General features: G+C 41.7%; 1 protein-coding gene across 5 annotated transcripts in view; it reads left to right on the top strand.

Moving 5' to 3' along the window:
* Positions 1-19,936, top strand: part of TTLL11 (tubulin tyrosine ligase like 11) — a 125,227-nt gene that overhangs the window by 3,587 nt on the left and 101,704 nt on the right. For all 5 annotated transcript variants that reach the window (XR_012678981.1, XM_075185681.1, XM_075185683.1 and 2 more), the window contains exons 2-3: positions 10,061-10,160; positions 13,506-13,639. Coding sequence is in view for 4 of the 5 variants with exons in the window: in XM_075185681.1 (XP_075041782.1) it covers positions 10,061-10,160; positions 13,506-13,639 (234 nt within the window). In the remaining variant the exon portion in view is untranslated. The remainder of the gene's footprint in view (positions 1-10,060; positions 10,161-13,505; positions 13,640-19,936) is intronic.

Genomic DNA, 19,936 nt, shown 5'->3' with positions numbered 1-19,936 from the left:
GTGAGGTGAGACAATGAGATGAGCGCGGGTTGTGAGGTGAGACATTGAGATGAGTGCGAGTTGTGAGGTGAGACAATGAGATGAGCGCGGGTTGTGTGGTGAGACAAAGAGATAAGTGCCAGTTGTGAGGTGAGACAATGAGATGAGCGCGGGTTGTGAGGTGAGACAATGAGATGAGTGCGGGTTGTGAGGTGAGACAATGAGATGAGCGCGGGTTGTGAGGTGAGACATTGAGATGAGTGCGAGTTGTGAGGTGAGACAATGAGATGAGCGTGGGTTGTGAGGTGAGACAAAGAGATAAGTGCCAGTTGTGGGGTGAGACATTGAGATGAGTGTGGGTTGTGAGGTGAGACAAAGAGATAAGTGCCAGTTGTGAGGTGAGACAATGAGATGAGCGCGGGTTGTGTGGTGAGACAAAGAGATAAGTGCCAGTTGTGAGGTGAGACAATGAGATGAGCGCGGGTTGTGTGGTGAGACAATGAGATGAGTGCCAGTTGTGAGGTGAGACAATGAGATGAGTGCGGGTTGTGAGGTGAGACAATGAGATGAGTGTGGGTTGTGAGGTGAGACAATGAGATGAGCGTGGGTTGTGAGGTGAGACAATGAGATGAGTGCGAGTTGTGAGGTGAGACAATGAGATGAGTGCCAGTTGTGAGGTGAGACAATGAGATGAGTGCGAGTTGTGAGGTGAGACAATGAGATGAGTGCCAGTTGTGAGGTGAGACAATGAGATGAGTGCGGGTTGTGAGGTGAGACAATGAGATGAGTGCGGGTTGTGAGGTGAGACAAAGAGATAAGTGCCAGTTGTGAGGTGAGACAATGAGATGAGTGCGGGTTGTGAGGTGAGACAATGAGATGAGTGCGGGTTGTGAGGTGAGACAAAGAGATAAGTGCCAGTTGTGAGGTGAGACAATGAGATGAGCGCGGGTTGTGTGGTGAGACAAAGAGATAAGTGCCAGTTGTGAGGTGAGACAATGAGATGAGTGTGGGTTGTGAGGTGAGACAAAGAGATAAGTGCCAGTTGTGAGGTGAGACAATGAGATGAGCGCGGGTTGTGTGGTGAGACAATGAGATGAGCGCGGGTTGTGTGGTGAGACAAAGAGATAAGTGCCAGTTGTGAGGTGAGACAAAGAGATGAGCGCGGGTTGTGAGGTGAGACAAAGAGATGAGTGTGGGTTGTGAGGTGAGACAATGAGATGAGCGCGGGTTGTGTGGTGAGACAAAGAGATAAGTGCGGGTTGTGAGGTGAGACAATGAGATGAGCGCGGGTTGTGTGGGGAGACAAAGAGATAAGTGCCAGTTATGTGGTGAGACAATGAGATGAGCGTGGGTTGTGAGGTGAGACAAAGAGATAAGTGCCAGTTGTGAGGTGAGACAATGAGATGAGTGCGGGTTGTGAGGTGAGACAATGAGATGAGTGCGAGTTGTGAGGTGAGACAATGAGATGAGTGCGGGTTGTGAGGTGAGACAATGAGATGAGTACGAGTTGTGAGGTGAGACAATGAGCTGAGCGCGAGTTGTGGGGTGAGACAATGAGCTGAGCGTGGGTTGTGAGGTGAGACAATTAGCTGAGCGTGGGTTGTGAGGTGAGACAATGAGATGAGTGCGAGTTGTGTGGTGAGACAATGAGATGAGTGTGGGTTGTGAGGTGAGACAATGAGATGAGTGCGAGTTGTGAGGTGAGACAATGAGATGAGCGCGGGTTGTGAGGTGAGACAATGAGATGAGTGCGAGTTGTGTGGTGAGACAATGAGATGAGCGCGGGTTGAGAGGTGAGACATTGAGATGAGTGCGAGTTGTGAGGTGAGACAATGAGATGAGTGCGGGTTGTGAGGTGAGACAATGAGATGAGTGCGAGTTGTGAGGTGATACAATGAGATGAGCGTGGGTTGTGAGGTGAGACAATGAGATGAGTGCGAGTTGTGTGGTGAGACAATGAGATGAGCGCGGGTTGAGAGGTGAGACATTGAGATGAGTGCGAGTTGTGAGGTTAGACAATGAGATGAGCGTGGGTTGTGAGGTGAGACAATGAGATGAGCGCGGGTTGTGAGGTGAGACAATGAGATGAGTGCGAGTTGTGAGGTGAGACAATGAGATGAGTGCGAGTTGTGAGGTGAGACAATGAGATGAGTGCGAGTTGTGAGGTGAGACAATGAGATGAGCGCGGGTTGTGAGGTGAGACAATGAGATGAGCGCGGGTTGTGAGTTGAGACAATGAGATGAGCGCGGGTTGTGAGGTGAGACTGTGAGATGAGCAGGTTTTGGGGTGAAACTAGCAGGACAGGGGAGCTATACAAGAGAGTCATAGTTTTAGTGAAGATGAGAAGTGGAACGCGTCGAGAGTATTTAGATGTCTATGTGTGTAATTGGGTGAGAGCATGAGGTAAGGTGAGGCTGAGGGAAAGGAGGTTGTGGTCGGAGAGTGGGAAGACCAATTTGGAGAAATTAGAGATGGAGTAGAAGTGGGAGAAGGCAAGGTCAAGGCATTGTCCATTACAGTAGGTGAGAGATGAGGTCCACTGAGAGAGGTCAGAGGAGTGAGTCGGCAATTAAACCTTTTTTGTAGGGGAAGCTGAAATCACTTAGTATGGATCTGGGTGGTAGGGAGATGTGGACTTCAAGGGTAGAGAAGAGGAGATCCGTGGTTATGACTCCGAAAATGCAGTAGCAATGAAGTAGCCTACTTGTCTGGGAGTGTGGCTGAGGAAGAGTCCCTGTAGGAATGAGCAACAGGGAATGTAGTGTCGGAAACAAACCGATCTCTCTTTCCAGAGTGCTTACAGGAGGACACTCATTCTTCCCCTGCTCTTCTTGTTCCCCCGCTGCCAATTCAGCACAGGGTACTTATGGTCTGTTTAAAACAGGACACGCGGTATGCCTCCGTGGTTTGTTCTGCAGCTGACACTTTGTATTCACCTACGGTCCGTTCAGCACATGACCCACGTTCCTCTTCCGCTGTTCGTTCATCACAGGATGCTCTTTGTTTCCCCCTGGCCCGTTTAGCACATTAAGCTTGTTTTTCACCCACAGCCTGTTCAGCACAGAACCACCCTCGCCCAACTTGTGCTACATGAGTAGTGTATTTATATGTAAATTTACTTCACCTTAATTTCTTTATATACTGTGTGTATGGTACACTCCTAATGTTTTATAGTCTTTATTCCCAGTAAGGGCTGTGACACAGTGAAGAGACCTGATGTCTCTTTGATTGACTCTTTTGAGTTAGCACCGCATCTTGCTTGGCCAATAGGCGTAACATAAAGTTCTTTTAATGAGTGAAAATTAACCTGACTCCTAAAGTAAGTAATCAATTGTTGCCATCTCCGAGTACAACGTGGGTTCATTTAGAAATTAATGCATTTGCGCTCCTAACATTGATAGAAAAGATGTATGTAAAAAAAAGATTTCAGCTCAGTAATGGTGGCATTTACGCAAGACATGACGTACAAGTGTGTATACGCACACCCCATGTTAGTAACCTCTAAAGACACAATATAATAATGTCATAAATTGTCATATACACAGGAGACAATAGTATTTATTAATAAATGCAAAAGTCACATTTTCAATAGAAAATGTAATTAAATGCAAAGGACACATTAAATGAAATGCAAACATGTTGTTTGGTCTTTTAAAAATAAAATGGGAATCTTACGGCAGTAATTCAAATGGGAATGTCAATTAAGTAATAATAGACGGCCACGACTTGATATAATATAGCTGGCACACTTAATTCAACTACTATCAGTTGGAAGGTGCAATACGCAATCAGAGTGGCCCCATCATCATTACGTCTCGTTGCACCTGCCTTCCAACACCCACAAGACTTGCACCTCCTAAAAGATGTATCTGCGTATGCGTCCTTGTCTGATTGTGTCGCAGTTACACATCATGCCTTACTCACCCTTGAGTTGTCCAGCTCTATTCCGCCTTTACAGGCGTAAAGGAAACGGAACACGACGATGCATAAACAACTATCACAGAAATATGCCTACGACTTTTGGTCTGACTGCGCAGTACGGAAATGTGTTACTTATGGTGAACAAAGTTGACGTTCATCCTCCTCTAAATAAGCCTCTCAGTGTCTTACATCAGGGAGCGACCGTGATCAAGAAAACTACAATCCCTTAAATCTTAGTGCAATTCTAACCCTGTTGAGCCTCAATATAAACAGACAGAGATTCTATTGACTGCTCAAAATTAGGTTTCATGAAATAAAAACGAGTAGTGTAGTTTATTATTTATTATATATACACTATAGTATAGACCAGTATATATACATGCTTTATTGGCATATACATGGTTGTAAGGTACAGTGGATCTAAATAATTGACCTATTCATGGTTATTGCTCCAGCTATCCTCACAAGTCTCTGATAGTGCCACAGTAATATATACCGCTGTTGGTTCTATGGTAATGAGATCATTGACTTGTCGGACAATTGAGCTGTTGGCAAGTTATTATACAGGAAATAGTTACCATGGTGACCGTTTCCTTTAACAAGGACCTTTTAGCACTGTAATTGCTTACTAATAGCTAATTGTTCTGAACAGTAAACTAATACTCCTATACTGTAACAACAAAATAGATTTAGTTTCTCAGAAACCATGGTCTCGCCTTTATTTAATATCATATTACTAGATTGATTTCACATTCTTGTGGCTTTTGAAGGTGTCGTTTTCTGCTGAGAAATAAATGGAGACGGCGCATCATTTCTGGTGTCATAATAATCAGTTGCAAGGCTGTGTAATATTGTACATCGAACACTCAGATTTTGTTATTGTGAAATTGTGTTAACAGGAGACATGTTTTATAAATAGAACTTATTTTTGTGTAGCTGTTTTTCAAATAATATAACAGGCTGTTGTCACACAAGCTGGCAGGAAATTTTCTAGCATTTTTTCTGGGCAACAGGAAAAATGCTGCTTGTAAAGTTCTTCCTACTGTAATATCTGTAGCAGTTTACCAAATTGCTTGTGTGACAAATGCTGGATGTTTAAGACGCATGCTTGCTTTAGCTGTTTTCCTGCTGGCCCTAAATGCAGAGTGTTGCTTTTTAAAACCGACTAAAAAAATAAATCTATTAGTGTGACAAAAATTGCTGCTGAAAAGCCGTTAAGGTATCTTCACACAGAAAATTGTGTTTGTAGCATAGGTGATGTAGCATCTAATCTCTGCTTTTTCTACCCATTATAATATATATAGATCTTGGGTTCCTGTGACTAATAATAATGGAGGTAGAATGGCAGAGGCAGTAAGATGAATTGTGACACACCAGTATTTTGCAGCATTAGTATAGAATTATTTATTAATGGCTGGTCACATTCTTTATTGCTTATAATATATCGACTATTTTCTGTTACAGCTTCTCTGTTGTCTTTTTGTATCTGAACATATAGAGGTTGGTTAAAGCAGCAATCTCACATTTTTCTTCGCTATCCTTCTACAGACAGTGGCGGATCCAGGGGCAGGGGCTTGCCGGGCAAGACTCTCTCCCTAACTCTCTCTGCCGAACGGACCTGCACATAGTGAGCAGCCGTCGGCAGCCTTAGGTGTCAAAAAGGGGGCGGGCTAAATCGCCCCCGGTACAATTTAGTTCTGGATCCGCCCCTGTCTACAGATCATTATCTTGTTTTCAAAGGCTCTCTGGTAGGCAAACAAAAATGGCTGCCAGCCGCAGACACAGACACAGCTCTCAGCAGGTCATGTGATGGCGGGGGGGGGGGGGGGGGGCGGAGAGGATGTCACAGTGCAGGCAGAGCTCAGAGGGGCATTCCAAAGCCTCTCTGCATCATGTGCTATGTGACTGTGGTTGCTATTGTGGTGCAGAATCATAAGTCAATTATAGCTGCCTGAAAAATCAAACCAAGGAATATGGTGAATACCATCATTCTTCTCATAGACTGCCGCAGTGATTTCTGTTATAAAACACCTCTGATATATTCATGGGGTTGCTGGTTTAATTCACATCTACAGGATCCTTTTTTGAGCTGGAAGTCTTGGTAGTTTCGGTCTGTCTTGTGTCTACATCAGTGCCCTACCTTGTTCTTCATTCTAATCAGTATGATCCATGCCACCTTCATCTCGGTGACAGAGTACCGGACCAGGTCATTGATTTGGACATGAACTATGGTGGGGATTAAAAAGTGACAAGTTATTGCAGAGCTAGCCAATAAATGGGGTCATTTAAAGGTCTCGTGGACTCGCAGCCCTCATAACCGGAACGGAACCTGATGAAATATATCAGAGCTGGAGCCACTACAACTTCCTAAGATTAGAAAACTTTATATAGCACATCAATCCTCCTTCAGTTCAAACACCGAATCTAAACTTAAAAGATGCTTTTCTATGAAAGTAATTATGTAACATCCAAAGTGTGTGTGTGTGTCTGTGTGTTTATACACACAAGTGATATAATGGATCTTACAGCAGTGTGCTGGGGACTTTGTGTGCTTATTTTTCAAACATCCTGTGTTACTTGGAAATTGAACAGCGTCATTGTATTGCTGTTTGTGTATATATCAGTCGCTGACAGGCAGTGCTGAGCCTTGTAGTTCCTACTTTTTTTTGGAGGCTTTGAGGTACCTCCTGGTAAGTTTGCACTCAATTTATGAAGGCAGAAGTATATGACCCAATATGGGTACCTCATTGTTTAGGGCAATAGGCGGCCAGCAGACCTCCAGAGCCCCGTGTGACCTTGCCTGTGGCCCCAGCTCTCTCCCCCATTGTGACTTCTCTTATATAGTAGAAAATTAGACTGAATAGGAGCAGTCGGCTGCCGTGTCACATGACCTCTTCCCAGCGCAGGCAGGTCGCATAACCCAGCCAATCAGAGGAGGGGGAGGAGTTAATGCAGTGTTTTCTCCTTCCTCTGTGGGCACAGACCTAAGGTAAGTATTTTTACTAAAGGTTACTAGATTAGCTAGTGCGCTGTGGGGAAGTCTGGGTGGCATATGTGGGGGATGTACAGAGGCCTGGGCAGGCCCGGCGCTCCCATTAGGCAAGGTTAGGCACTTGCCTAGGGCGCCGGGCTCTGGAGGGCGCCACAGAATACTAAATGACTTTAAAACTGTGCGGCGACTGCTGACCATACCTGTCACGGCCGCCGCACAGCATTCAGATGGACGGGGAGGGGGGGAAGAGGCTATTTTGTCACCACCGCCGCCTCTCTGCTCCGTCTCCTCCCCTCCACTCACTAGTGTCAGTGAGTGGAAGGGAGGAGACGGAGCAGAGAGGCGGCGGTGGTGAGACAAGGCAAGGAGAGACGGGGTGAGGGGGGAGGAGGGCGGTGATTTTTGCGGGGGAGGGGGGGCGCCGCTTTTTTTAAAAATGCCTAGGCCGCCGTGGACCCTAGCACCGGCCCTGGGCCTGGGGGGTATGTAGCTAGGTCTCAGTGTCATGTGGGTTTTGGAATACATGTGGGGAGGCATTTTATGGCAACTAGGGGATCTGAGTGACATGTGGTCACATTTTGGAGTAAGTGAGGGGCATGTGGGGGTAAAATGTATGTAACTAAAACTTCTGCATTTTATTAAAAGTAGGGGAAGCAGTGTTTATTAGTCTTTTTTTTTTTACTGGCTACACATCCTAATCTTTAGTGAATGTACCCCCACAAAGAAGCATTGGTATCATATTAACAAATACATTGTAAATTAAGTATTAATTACAAGTCTGTAAAACCAGTGTGAACACACAGTTGTACATACAAACGCAGTCTGCTTGCAGACTGAATGCTCCGTAGATTGGATCCTGGGCAGTACTGAAGGTGTTTTTCATTTCCCGTTATTTCTGACCTGAAAGCTTTGTGTGCCAGGATTCCAACTTTCTAGGTATTCTGGACGTGGGTCAAACAAGTTCCGGATATGTTCTCCCTGTGTTTGCGTGGGTTTCCTCCGGGTGCTCCGGTTTCATCCCACACTCCAAAAACATACTGGTAGGTTAATTGGCTGCTACCAAATATTGACACTAGTTCCTCTCTGTCTGTCTGTCTCTGTCTGTCTGTGTGTGAGTGTGTGTCTCTATTAGGGAATTTAGACTGTAAGCTCCAATGGGGCAGGGACTGATGTGAATGAGTTCTCTGTACAGCGTTGCGGAATTAGTGGCGCTATATAAATAGATGATGATGATGACGATACATCCACACTGTCAGTCTCCCTCGCAGCAGTTGTATGCCATCGCCTCTTATTCTATAAATCACCTTGTGTTTAAATCTTCTTTTAAATGTCCTTTATTTGTTTTAACCCTAATCTATCATAGCATCTCTGGCTCTTCTCTCCTCTAACTAGTTTTGCAAGTTTTTATAAGTAGCTGCCAACATTCATATTAAAGTGGGTTCAGCAGGACTTATGCACATGTAACGCAGACAATTACCTCTAGGTGGCCCCTATAGCCCCCTCACTCACAGACCTGAGCACTGAAGAACTTGATCCATAAATGGTCTCTCTGGGCCATTACTAATTAGCTGAATCTTTGCTTTGGATGCTGTGATTGCCTAGAGAACCTTGCAAGCGGGAAAGTTGGCTCAATATCGCTAACCCAATATTTACTGCATGAATCTCTTTAGACTAAGAGTTACTATTTTATTACTATTGAGTAATGTTGATATTATACACGTTAATTCTCTATTTGCAACTGTATTTTCCACTTGTTACACTGTATCAATTATTGATATGAAATTGTAATAAATAAATGGGGGTCTTAACCTGGATAAGTTTTTATGTATAACTATATACCTGTTTGCTGTACAAGGCTATTATAAAGACGCAGTACATGTGTCACCAATTTGTTAATGATTATGTCTATTGTTTAGTGAGTCTAAGCCAGGCTAAATGATCGAATAGAACGAGTAATGTCACAGGTGACCCTCTATTTTACAGTGCTCTAATACAATTCCAGGATAATTAACTAATTAGAGTAAGATCACCACGGATTCGATTGGCTGTTGTTTGACAGATATAGTAAAATTTAAAGCAGTAATCTGACACAAATTATATTTTTCCCTTGAAATAGCAAATTACAGTATATTTCAATATTTAGTATCTATCCTCTTAAACATCATTATCTCCTTTTCAAAAGCTGTCTGGTTGGCAGACAAAAAATGTTTGCCAGACAGAGTCAGTGTGCTACACAGACACAGTCTCACAGCTCTCAGCGTGTCATGTGATGGCAGAGTCGGGGGGTGTCACAGTGCAGCAGAGCTCAGAGGGTAGTTCCACAGCCTCTGCTAATGACATCATGTGCCATGTGACTGTGGTTGCCATGGTAGTCCAGAATCATAAATCATTAATAGCTGCCTGAAGAATAAAAAAACAAAGGAAAATGGTAAATGCCTACATCCTACTTATATCCTGTCATAGTGATTTTTTTTAATGTAAAACTATTTAGAAAATGTATTCACTCAACATTCCAAATAAAACAGGAGTTAAACAAACTGCTTCTCTCCTACATCCGTCAGGTTTCACTCTCTTCTGTTACTTGGTTATCTTAACTCTGACTACTTAAAATAGAGCTAATTGGTGACATTAGATACAACTACAACACAATATAAGGAGACACGACATTGCTTATCTTCGTAACATTATCTCATTTATACAGTGTTATTATTAACCAGTATTTATAGCATACTTGCCAACTTGGGCAGGCTGGCGTCCGGGAGATCGAGTGGAGGTGGGCGTATTGGGGGCGGGGCTCTGGGAATCACATAATTGACCACATCCACTAAATGACATCACACAATTGTAGCCAATTACAGCAGGGGGTGGGCCCATGATGATGAACACATTGTGTTATAAGCCCCACCCCCACCACTAAACTAATGGTTGGCCAGAAGCTGGGAGGTTTTCCTGCTCTCCCAAAAGTCCAGGAGGACTCCCAGAAATTCGGGAGTCTCTCGGACATTCCGGTAGATTAGGCAACTATCATTTATAAAGCAAGACTGTACTGGTGCAGGTAAGTGCTGGATATCGAGAGGTTACAATCTTTACATATGTGTAACTGTTAAATAAAATGTGCTCTGAATATTCCCACAATATGGATTAATATGCCATTGTTTGTCTTCCAGTTTCCCCATGGCCGCCGTTTGCCGTGCGACATTTACTGGCACGGGGTGTCTTTCCACGAGAGTGAAAATATCTGCTCCGGACAAGTCAACAAATTCCCAGGTACAGCGTACTGCGGTAACTATACACTGTTATGTACACCCTTATGTACACTCCTTATGTACACTGTTTCATACACTGTTACCTACACTCTTATATACACTGTTACCTACACTCTTATATACACTGTTACGTACACTCTTATATACACTGTTACGTACACTCTTATATACACTGTTATGTACACTCTTATATACACTGTTACGTACACTCTTATATACACTGTTACGTACACTCTTATATACACTGTTACGTACACTCTTATATACACTGTTATGTACACTCTTATATACACTGTTACGTACACTCTTATATACACTGTTACGTACACTCTTATATACACTGTTACGTACACTCTTATATACACTGTTACGTACACTCTTATATACACTGTTACCTACACTCTTATATACACTGTTACCTACACTCTTATATACACTGTTACGTACACTCTTATATACACTGTTATGTACACTCTTATATACACTGTTACGTACACTCTTATATACACTGTTATGTACACTCTTATATACACTGTTACGTACACTCTTATATACACTGTTACGTACACTCTTATATACACTGTTACGTACACTCTTATATACACTGTTACGTACACTCTTATATACACTGTTACGTACACTCTTATATACACTGTTATGTACACTCTTATATACACTGTTACGTACACTCTTATATACACTGTTACGTACACTCTTATATACACTGTTACGTACACTCTTATATACACTGTTACGTACACTCTTATATACACTGTTACGTACACTCTTATATACACTGTTACGTACACTCTTATATACACTGTTATGTACACTCTTATATACACTGTTACCTACACTCTTATATACACTGTTACGTACACTCTTATATACACTGTTACGTACACTCTTATATACACTGTTACGTACACTCTTATATACACTGTTACGTACACTCTTATATACACTGTTACGTACACTCTTATATACACTGTTATGTACACTCTTATATACACTGTTACGTACACTCTTATATACACTGTTACGTACACTCTTATATACACTGTTACCTACACTCTTATATACACTGTTACGTACACTCTTATATACACTGTTATGTACACTCTTATATACACTGTTACGTACACTCTTATATACACTGTTACGTACACTCTTATATACACTGTTATGTACACTCTTATATACACTGTTACGTACACTCTTATATACACTGTTATGTACACTCTTATATACACTGTTACGTACACTCTTATATACACTGTTACGTACACTCTTATATACACTGTTATGTACACTCTTATATACACTGTTACGTACACTCTTATATACACTGTTACGTACACTCTTATATACACTGTTACGTACACTCTTATATACACTGTTATGTACACTCTTATATACACTGTTATGTACACTCTTATATACACTGTTATGTACACTCTTATATACACTGTTACGTACACTCTTATATACACTGTTACGTACACTCTTATATACACTGTTATGTACACTCTTATATACACTGTTACGTACACTCTTATATACACTGTTATGTACACTCTTATATACACTGTTACGTACACTCTTATATACACTGTTATGTACACTCTTATATACACTGTTATGTACACTCTTATATACACTGTTACGTACACTCTTATATACACTGTTACGTACACTCTTATATACACTGTTACGTACACTCTTATATACACTGTTATGTACACTCTTATATACACTGTTACGTACACTCTTATATACACTGTTATGTACACTCTTATATACACTGTTACGTACACTCTTATATACACTGTTACGTACACTCTTATATACACTGTTATGTACACTCTTATATACACTGTTATGTACACTCTTATATACACTGTTACGTACACTCTTATATACACTGTTATGTACACTCTTATATACACTGTTACGTACACTCTTATATACACTGTTACGTACACTCTTATATACACTGTTACGTACACTCTTATATACACTGTTACGTACACTCTTATATACACTGTTACCTACACTCTTATATACACTGTTATGTACACTCTTATATACACTGTTATGTACACTCTTATATACACTGTTACGTACACTCTTATATACACTGTTACGTACACTCTTATATACACTGTTACGTACACTCTTATATACACTGTTACGTACACTCTTATATACACTGTTACGTACACTCTTATATACACTGTTACGTACACTCTTATATACACTGTTACTTACACTCTTATATACACTGTTACGTACACTCTTATATACACTGTTACGTACACTCTTATATACACTGTTATGTACACTCTTATATACACTGTTACGTACACTCTTATATACACTGTTACGTACACTCTTATATACACTGTTACGTACACTCTTATATACACTGTTACGTACACTCTTATATACACTGTTACGTACACTCTTATATACACTGTTACGTACACTCTTATATACACTGTTACGTACACTCTTATATACACTGTTACGTACACTCTTATATACACTGTTACGTACACTCTTATATACACTGTTATGTACACTCTTATATACACTGTTACGTACACTCTTATATACACTGTTACCTACACTCTTATATACACTGTTATGTACACTCTTATATACACTGTTACGTACACTCTTATATACACTGTTATGTACACTCTTATATACACTGTTATGTACACTCTTATATACACTGTTACCTACACTCTTATATACACTGTTACGTACACTCTTATATACACTGTTATGTACACTCTTATATACACTGTTATGTACACTCTTATATACACTGTTATGTACACTCTTATATACACTGTTATGTACACTCTTATATACACTGTTACGTACACTCTTATATACACTGTTATGTACACTCTTATATACACTGTTATGTACACTCTTATATACACTGTTACCTACACTCTTATATACACTGTTACGTACACTCTTATATACACTGTTATGTACACTCTTATATACACTGTTACCTACACTCTTATATACACTGTTATGTACACTCTTATATACACTCTTTCTCCGAGGGGCCCTCCAATCTTCAAGCGGCCCAGCGGAGGTCATGCGACGCAGACATGCCCCCTCCTCCACCTTATTCTCCGCTTTAACAGAACAGAGATTAAGGTCGGGAAGAGCCGGCTGGGGGGTTCTGGTAGACGCTTGGCGAGCCGCCTGTTGGCCACCATTGGTATATATTGTCACACCTCAGTCATTGTTACTGCGCTAATAGAGGGAAAAATCCTGTTATGAGATGATTTATAAGATATTTGTACTTTCTCTTAAGGTATGATGGAAATGGTGCGGAAAATAAACCTCAGTCGGGCAGTAAGAACCATGCAGGAGCTGTTTCCAGAAGAGTACAACTTCTACCCCCAGTCCTGGATCCTTCCTGACGAGTATCACCTCTTCACTGCGGAGGTGAGTGTCAGCTCCTGTGTACACGTTAGGCACAAAGCTACTACCTTCTTGTGTGTTGCATTTACTGGACAGGAAGTGTAGGGTGCGAATCATGGACGCAGTGCAATTCCCGTGTCTCCCATAATTTTGTCAGGAAGGATCATTACACCATATCCTCGTTTTCCGAATCAGACCCCCACCAGGGAAGAACAAGGATAACAGAATTGTTTTATTTCACACTTGCCACCATTTTTAGAAGTAAAATTGGTCCCTTCTCACAAATCTATCCCCAACCCACGCCCACATTCTTACAGGGGCACGCCCCTTTCTGAGTCTGAGAATCGGGACAGTCCCAACAAAGTAGGGACTGCTGGGAGGTATGCTATCTAGTAGAGTGTTCCCCGCTTCTATACTTTCATCTCTCCGCGGACACTGCAGGGTTGGTGGGATTCAGCTGGTGGCCGCAGTTCTTTGGGGTAAGTTCCCCCAGCTGGCAGACTGGGATGGGGTGCAGGGGCATCTGGATACTTTTGAAGGAAATACATAATATGTTTTCAGCTTGACTTGGACTCCTGTAAACAGAAATGAAGTTTAGACTCCTGCAATGTTTCATTAAATATCCATTAATCAGTATAACACGGGGGCAAATAAATCCATCCAATGGCCACCCGTAATGATAATATTGCACATTTACATTTCAAAATCAGGGACATCTTGCTGAGTTTCGGTTTACGTTAGTTTTTGCGTATGAACCAGCCCCCCCTAACTGAGTCTCTGGCGCTGTCTCTATGGACCAGGGCTCAGTGCTAAATCCTGTCTTGCAGCGCCGGGTGCCTGGATCTGCGCATCAGTAGAAATAAGATTTTATTTTGCGTGAGTGCACATTTTCGGGGTGTTTCTTAATGTGTGGAGGGGTACACAGACATTTACACTCCACCAAAAGACTTGATTATGGCACCAGCTCTGAGTTCGGGTCTCGTACTACCCTTGTATTGGGGCACATTTTACAGCTTCCATTTGCTCTTTGGCAGAGTAATGCATTTCTAGCGTAATAAAGACAGTCCCGGCGTCCCCTCAATGTCATGAGTCATTTCTGTCATAGTTAAAGCTAAACTAGTGTTTTAGGAGAAAACAGTAACGTTCTATATAATATAATGCTGGCATTTTGAATTACCTACAAGTTTATGTCATGTTTATAGAAGCATTTCATTACAATACAAGTGTCAGTTGTCTTATACAATATGTAATAATCGTAAGGAAAGAATCATAACATCAGTCCAAAGAAATCCATACTTCCACAGAGCAGAACTACAAGGAATTTCCTATTACTAATACAATCAAATAGAAGAGAGAAGATTTGCATGTGGTAATTCCAGAACATGATTAATATTTATATTAATATTGGAGGATCATTCGTCACATTTCTATGTTTGTACTAGAAAGTATATTTCAATGTATCCTGCTTTTGTAGTTTAATAGAGCTAGATAACGTGTCCCCTCCCTTTAGATTGTTCGCTCCTTTGAGCAGGGCTCTCCTACCTTCTGTTTCCATCACTTTTAACTGCGCTCTCCAGCTACTCAGCTCACCTCCTCTCAGTCCCTCTGCCCTCTGTCTCCTCTCGCTTCTCTCCGCTCCCCTCAGTGACTCTCAACCTGTCATCCGTGCCCACCCTCTTGGGCCATAGTTACCTGCCTGTACTCACTTTTCCCCTCCCTCCCTCCCTCTATTTCATGCTGTGCCTGAGCCCCCAGAGTTATAGTGCTTACTGTTACTTGTACTGTGCTGTTTCACCTTGTACTGTGCCATTGTTTGTCCTTGTACGGCGCTACGGATACTTTGTGGCGCCCTATAAATAAAAATTAATAATAATAATAATAATAATACATAACTTTCCCAAGTATCAAAAAACTTAACTCACCTGCAACTTTTAAAACTGCCTCTAGGTGGCAGCAGAGGCAAACAAGTGGATCTTCTGCACAACGTCCAATAAATCGAGGAAATATTGTATGCTAGCCTTTATACCTAGTTATATATTTATATATATATATATATATATAAATATATATATATATATATATATACATATATATATATATATATATATATATATATATATATATATATATATATATATATATATATTTATATAGCTGTTTTTAAGCTACAAACCCTAGCAGTATAGCAAGGCATCCTTTCACTTGTAGTTCAACAACTAGTAACTATTCAGATTTCCACTCTGTATTATAGATGTAGAGAACATTTCAGTAAAGTATTATTTATGAATGAACTTGGAGAATAATGGCACATTGTATACATATTATATTTATATATGTGGGTGTAAGTTTATTACACACCTCTGGGTACATACCTCTTTACAGACGGACAGAAAATAATATTCATACAGATAAAGAATATGGCTGCATTGAAGTACAGGCATGAGGGAGGGGACTCTGCCCCAAGGAGCTGGTAAAATCAAATTTTGGCTTGAAAAAAATTACAATAATTACTTACTCCAATTAGCTTCCAATGCACATTTTTAAAACTGTAATTAGGTTTTGTAATAACTAATTGTAATTATTGTCATTGAACACAATGATTACTGCTGGCTGCTTTTTTATTTAATGATTACTTTATCCTGTTGCTGTAGGGAGACAGAATATTCTTATTTACAGTGAAATGAGGCAGAGGATGTGACAGGTCGTATGGGGACAATAAATAGGGAATGATGTCCAGTACAATTATATGATTGTGGACATTTATACTAAGCTAATACGTAGTTAGCTGGCAAATAAACATGTTACAACCGGGTGTGGTATAGACAGAACCAGGTGTAACCAGGTGTGACGCACATAAAGCCCACCAGTGGAGCTGTCTCTCCTTTTTATAAGTAAACTTTGAAAACTAGCTCACCCCTGCAGTTCCAGTTTTAGCCACCAGGTTCTTGTACATCCATAAGGCAATAGTGCATTAATATTATCATTATTATTTAGTTACATAGCACTTACTAATTCTGCAGTGCTGTACCATCAGAGATTCATATTCAGACACTGCCCTAGTAGAGCTTACAATCTAATTTGCTCACCACAGGAACACACTCATACCAGGGCCAATCTAGCCAACTACTAGTAAGTCTTTGTAGTGGAACAGCTGGAGGAACATGCAAACTCCAGATAGGTAGATAGGCCCTGGGTTAATTCCCCATGTTTGTACACAGCTGCTAATCAGTCATATAGTATGTATATTTATACATGCTTCACATGTACTGTGCAACAAGCATCCGGTTACCTATTAGCGAGTTCCTTCATTGTATGCCCCCTTTAGTTGGGATGTAAAGCATAGTACAGGGATACTGGCCCACATCGGCTCCTATGTGTCCTATAGTTCTTAATTATCCGGAAGTTGATCCAGATATATCATTCCGTCGTCTCGCCCCCAAATGCTGGATGAGATCTGGTGACTGGGGGGGGGGAGGGGTTACACAGGATCCACGGTTTTGTTCCTGGGACTATTTCAGGACTTTCATCTCTGCGGCCACTGATGGAAGCACTGGAACAGTAATCAGATATCCTGTGTCAGTCAAACATTACCTTCCCCTTCCCCCCAGTATTACCCGTCACCAGCAGCCGATATTACTGACAGACTGTACCCATGGTCTCCTGCGGGTTTCACCATATCCTGTCCTCCCATTAATGATCTGGAGTGGGAGCCTGGTGCCAGCAGTGAAGGGTTAAACAATCCATGACAGTTACTATGGTAACGGAAGCTCAGTTCCAAGGCTTGCAGTCATCATAGTGTAATGAAAAGAAATATATATTTACCCTACATACAGGCTCGTTACAGAGTGACTGATGTGTTCGGGAGCTGCTGGGAAAGTGGGGTCATGCTGTACATGTGATGGGCCTGCCTGTTTATTCACAGACTGTGGGACACGTTCATACTGAGTGTGGCCATGCTGTAAGTGGGAGGGGCCTGTTTACTCACAGACTGTGGGACACGTTCATACTGAGTGAGGTCATGTTGTAAGTGGGAGGGGCCTGTTTACTCACAGACTGTGGGACACGTTCATACTGAGTGTGGCCATGCTGTAAGTGGGAGGGGCCTGTTTACTCACAGACTGTGGGACACGTTCATACTGAGTGAGGTCATGTTGTAAATGGGAGGGGCCTGTTTATTCACAGACTGCGGGACACGTTCATACTGAGTGAGGTCATGCTGTAAGTGGGAGGGGCCTGTTGATGGACAGGTGATATTTTTGCCTTTGACAAAACTCATTAGAAAAGAAAATGTGTGAAATGAATTGTCAGATGTAGGAATGTCCGTTGTATTGTGGGTGTAATTGGTTAATGGAAGCTGGTTATCGTACGGTGAAAGCTGAATATTATATATTACAGACCAGTAAGCTTATAACCTGCATTGGGACATACACTTTTTGGAGCATTTGGCTTTTTTTAATCTAAAAAGATTAGATATGGGAAAGGCATTAAGTGATCCATACATTGAACGTCTCCATTAATCACATCAAACTCATCCCCCACCTTGCTTCTAGTCTGCTGCCATTCTCCCTGCCCCCCCGCACCCCCCACATGTTGCTGACGTAGTGCAGAACCTCCTGGCGTGGGGGGAGATAAGCCCCCCCATTGCTGCAGGAAGAGGTCCAGGCTGTGGGTATTGTGTTGTTTGGCTGACAGTGAATAATGTGTTTTTCTAGTGAGTTCTCAGCTACAATACGATTATTTTTTTCCTCTCACATCTCCCATTGACTCCCAAGTGTAAGCGAGCATTATAAGCGAGCTTTAAATGCCTGACAGGAATTGATTGCATGATAAAGCTCGCGGATGATAAATATAAATCTTTTTCCAAGTAAGACTGAGTTCCTGGGTGAGTCTACAAGGCCGGGCTCCCGCGGGGGCACGCAGCTCTGTCATGTCACACTGCATACACTCTCCCAACCTTCCCACTTCCTGTCTCACATTGCATCGCTGCTCAGATAAGTTTAAGTTATTTCATATATAACAAGAGTTTACCTGATTAGCTCAAATTTATTTCTAGGGAAGAATTTAAATAGGAATTTCTAATTTTGGCATGTTTTAAAAATTGATTGGCAGCTGCATCCTGACATTGAAGTTTGGAACCACTGATAGAAAGACAATTTCATCAATTTATTTTATTTATTATCTTTTTATTGACATAGCACTGACCATATTATGCAGCGCTGGGCAGAGATTATCATTCACACCAGTCATCTCCTGCGTAACATGAGGAAGAGATGTTTAATTATATTTTATCTATCTATCTATCTCTATCTATCTATCTATCTCCAACATTACTAATATGTCATCTAACAGATGATATAAATATAGTTATAGCACAGAATAGACTGCGCTGTTACTCTCCTGCGTGTAGATATTGGTGTAATACAGAATGTGCACTGAGAATATGGCATAGAGGGGGTAGATGAAGCCGGGGTGGGTAATTCTGTATTTGGTACTGGGAAGCAGTATCACACTGACAGAGCCCGTCCCCCGGTGATGTAATTTATGTGATGGATAGAGTAGGCGATTATCCTGCAGAGAAGGAACATCCTTCCATCCCACTATGTCATCTTGTGAGTGCGGAGGTCTATGTCGCTGGGACGAAGACGACTTTTAGTCCGGTCCTGAAGCCACGAAAAGTTATTACTGCTGAAGGAGTAGTATTACTCTCTATATATTTCCTTGCAGGTTAAAGATGTTTCTGTACAGTTTATACAGTGTCTTCCAGGCTAACTGAACTGCTTTGTGGTGTATTTACACATTCTAGAGAACTTAAAATCTTTTCTTGCAGGGTAATGCTTATGACCTGTAGCACAGTGGCTCAGTGGTTAGCACTTCTGCCTCACAGCACTGGGGTCATGAGTTCAATTCCCGACCATGGCCTTATCTGTGTGGAGTTTGTATGTTCTCCCCGTGTTTGTGTGGGTTTCCTCCGGGTGCTCCGATTTCCTCCCACACTCCAAAAACATACTAGTAAGTTAATTGGCTGCTATCAAAGTTAACCCTAGTCTGTGTGTGTGTATGTTAGGGAATTTAGACTGTAATCTCCAATGGGGCAGGGACTGATGTGAGTGAGTTCTCTGTACAGCGCTGCGGAATCAGTGGCGCTATATAAATAGATGATGATGATGATGATGATGAATATTGTCTTTTGAGCTGTACCTAAGTGCATTTGCACAATGTACGTATGCACTGCATGTGTGGTTATTCGTGCTTACAGGGGCGAGTCAGGCAGTACAGTAATCCCCTTTGATTTGCATGTATCTTGAAATACATTAGCTACGA

The sequence above is a fragment of the Mixophyes fleayi genome, chromosome 9 (assembly GCF_038048845.1).
Source record: "Mixophyes fleayi isolate aMixFle1 chromosome 9, aMixFle1.hap1, whole genome shotgun sequence".
Lineage (NCBI taxonomy): Eukaryota > Metazoa > Chordata > Amphibia > Anura > Limnodynastidae > Mixophyes > Mixophyes fleayi.
This window is presented reverse-complemented; position numbering and strand designations above follow the sequence as displayed.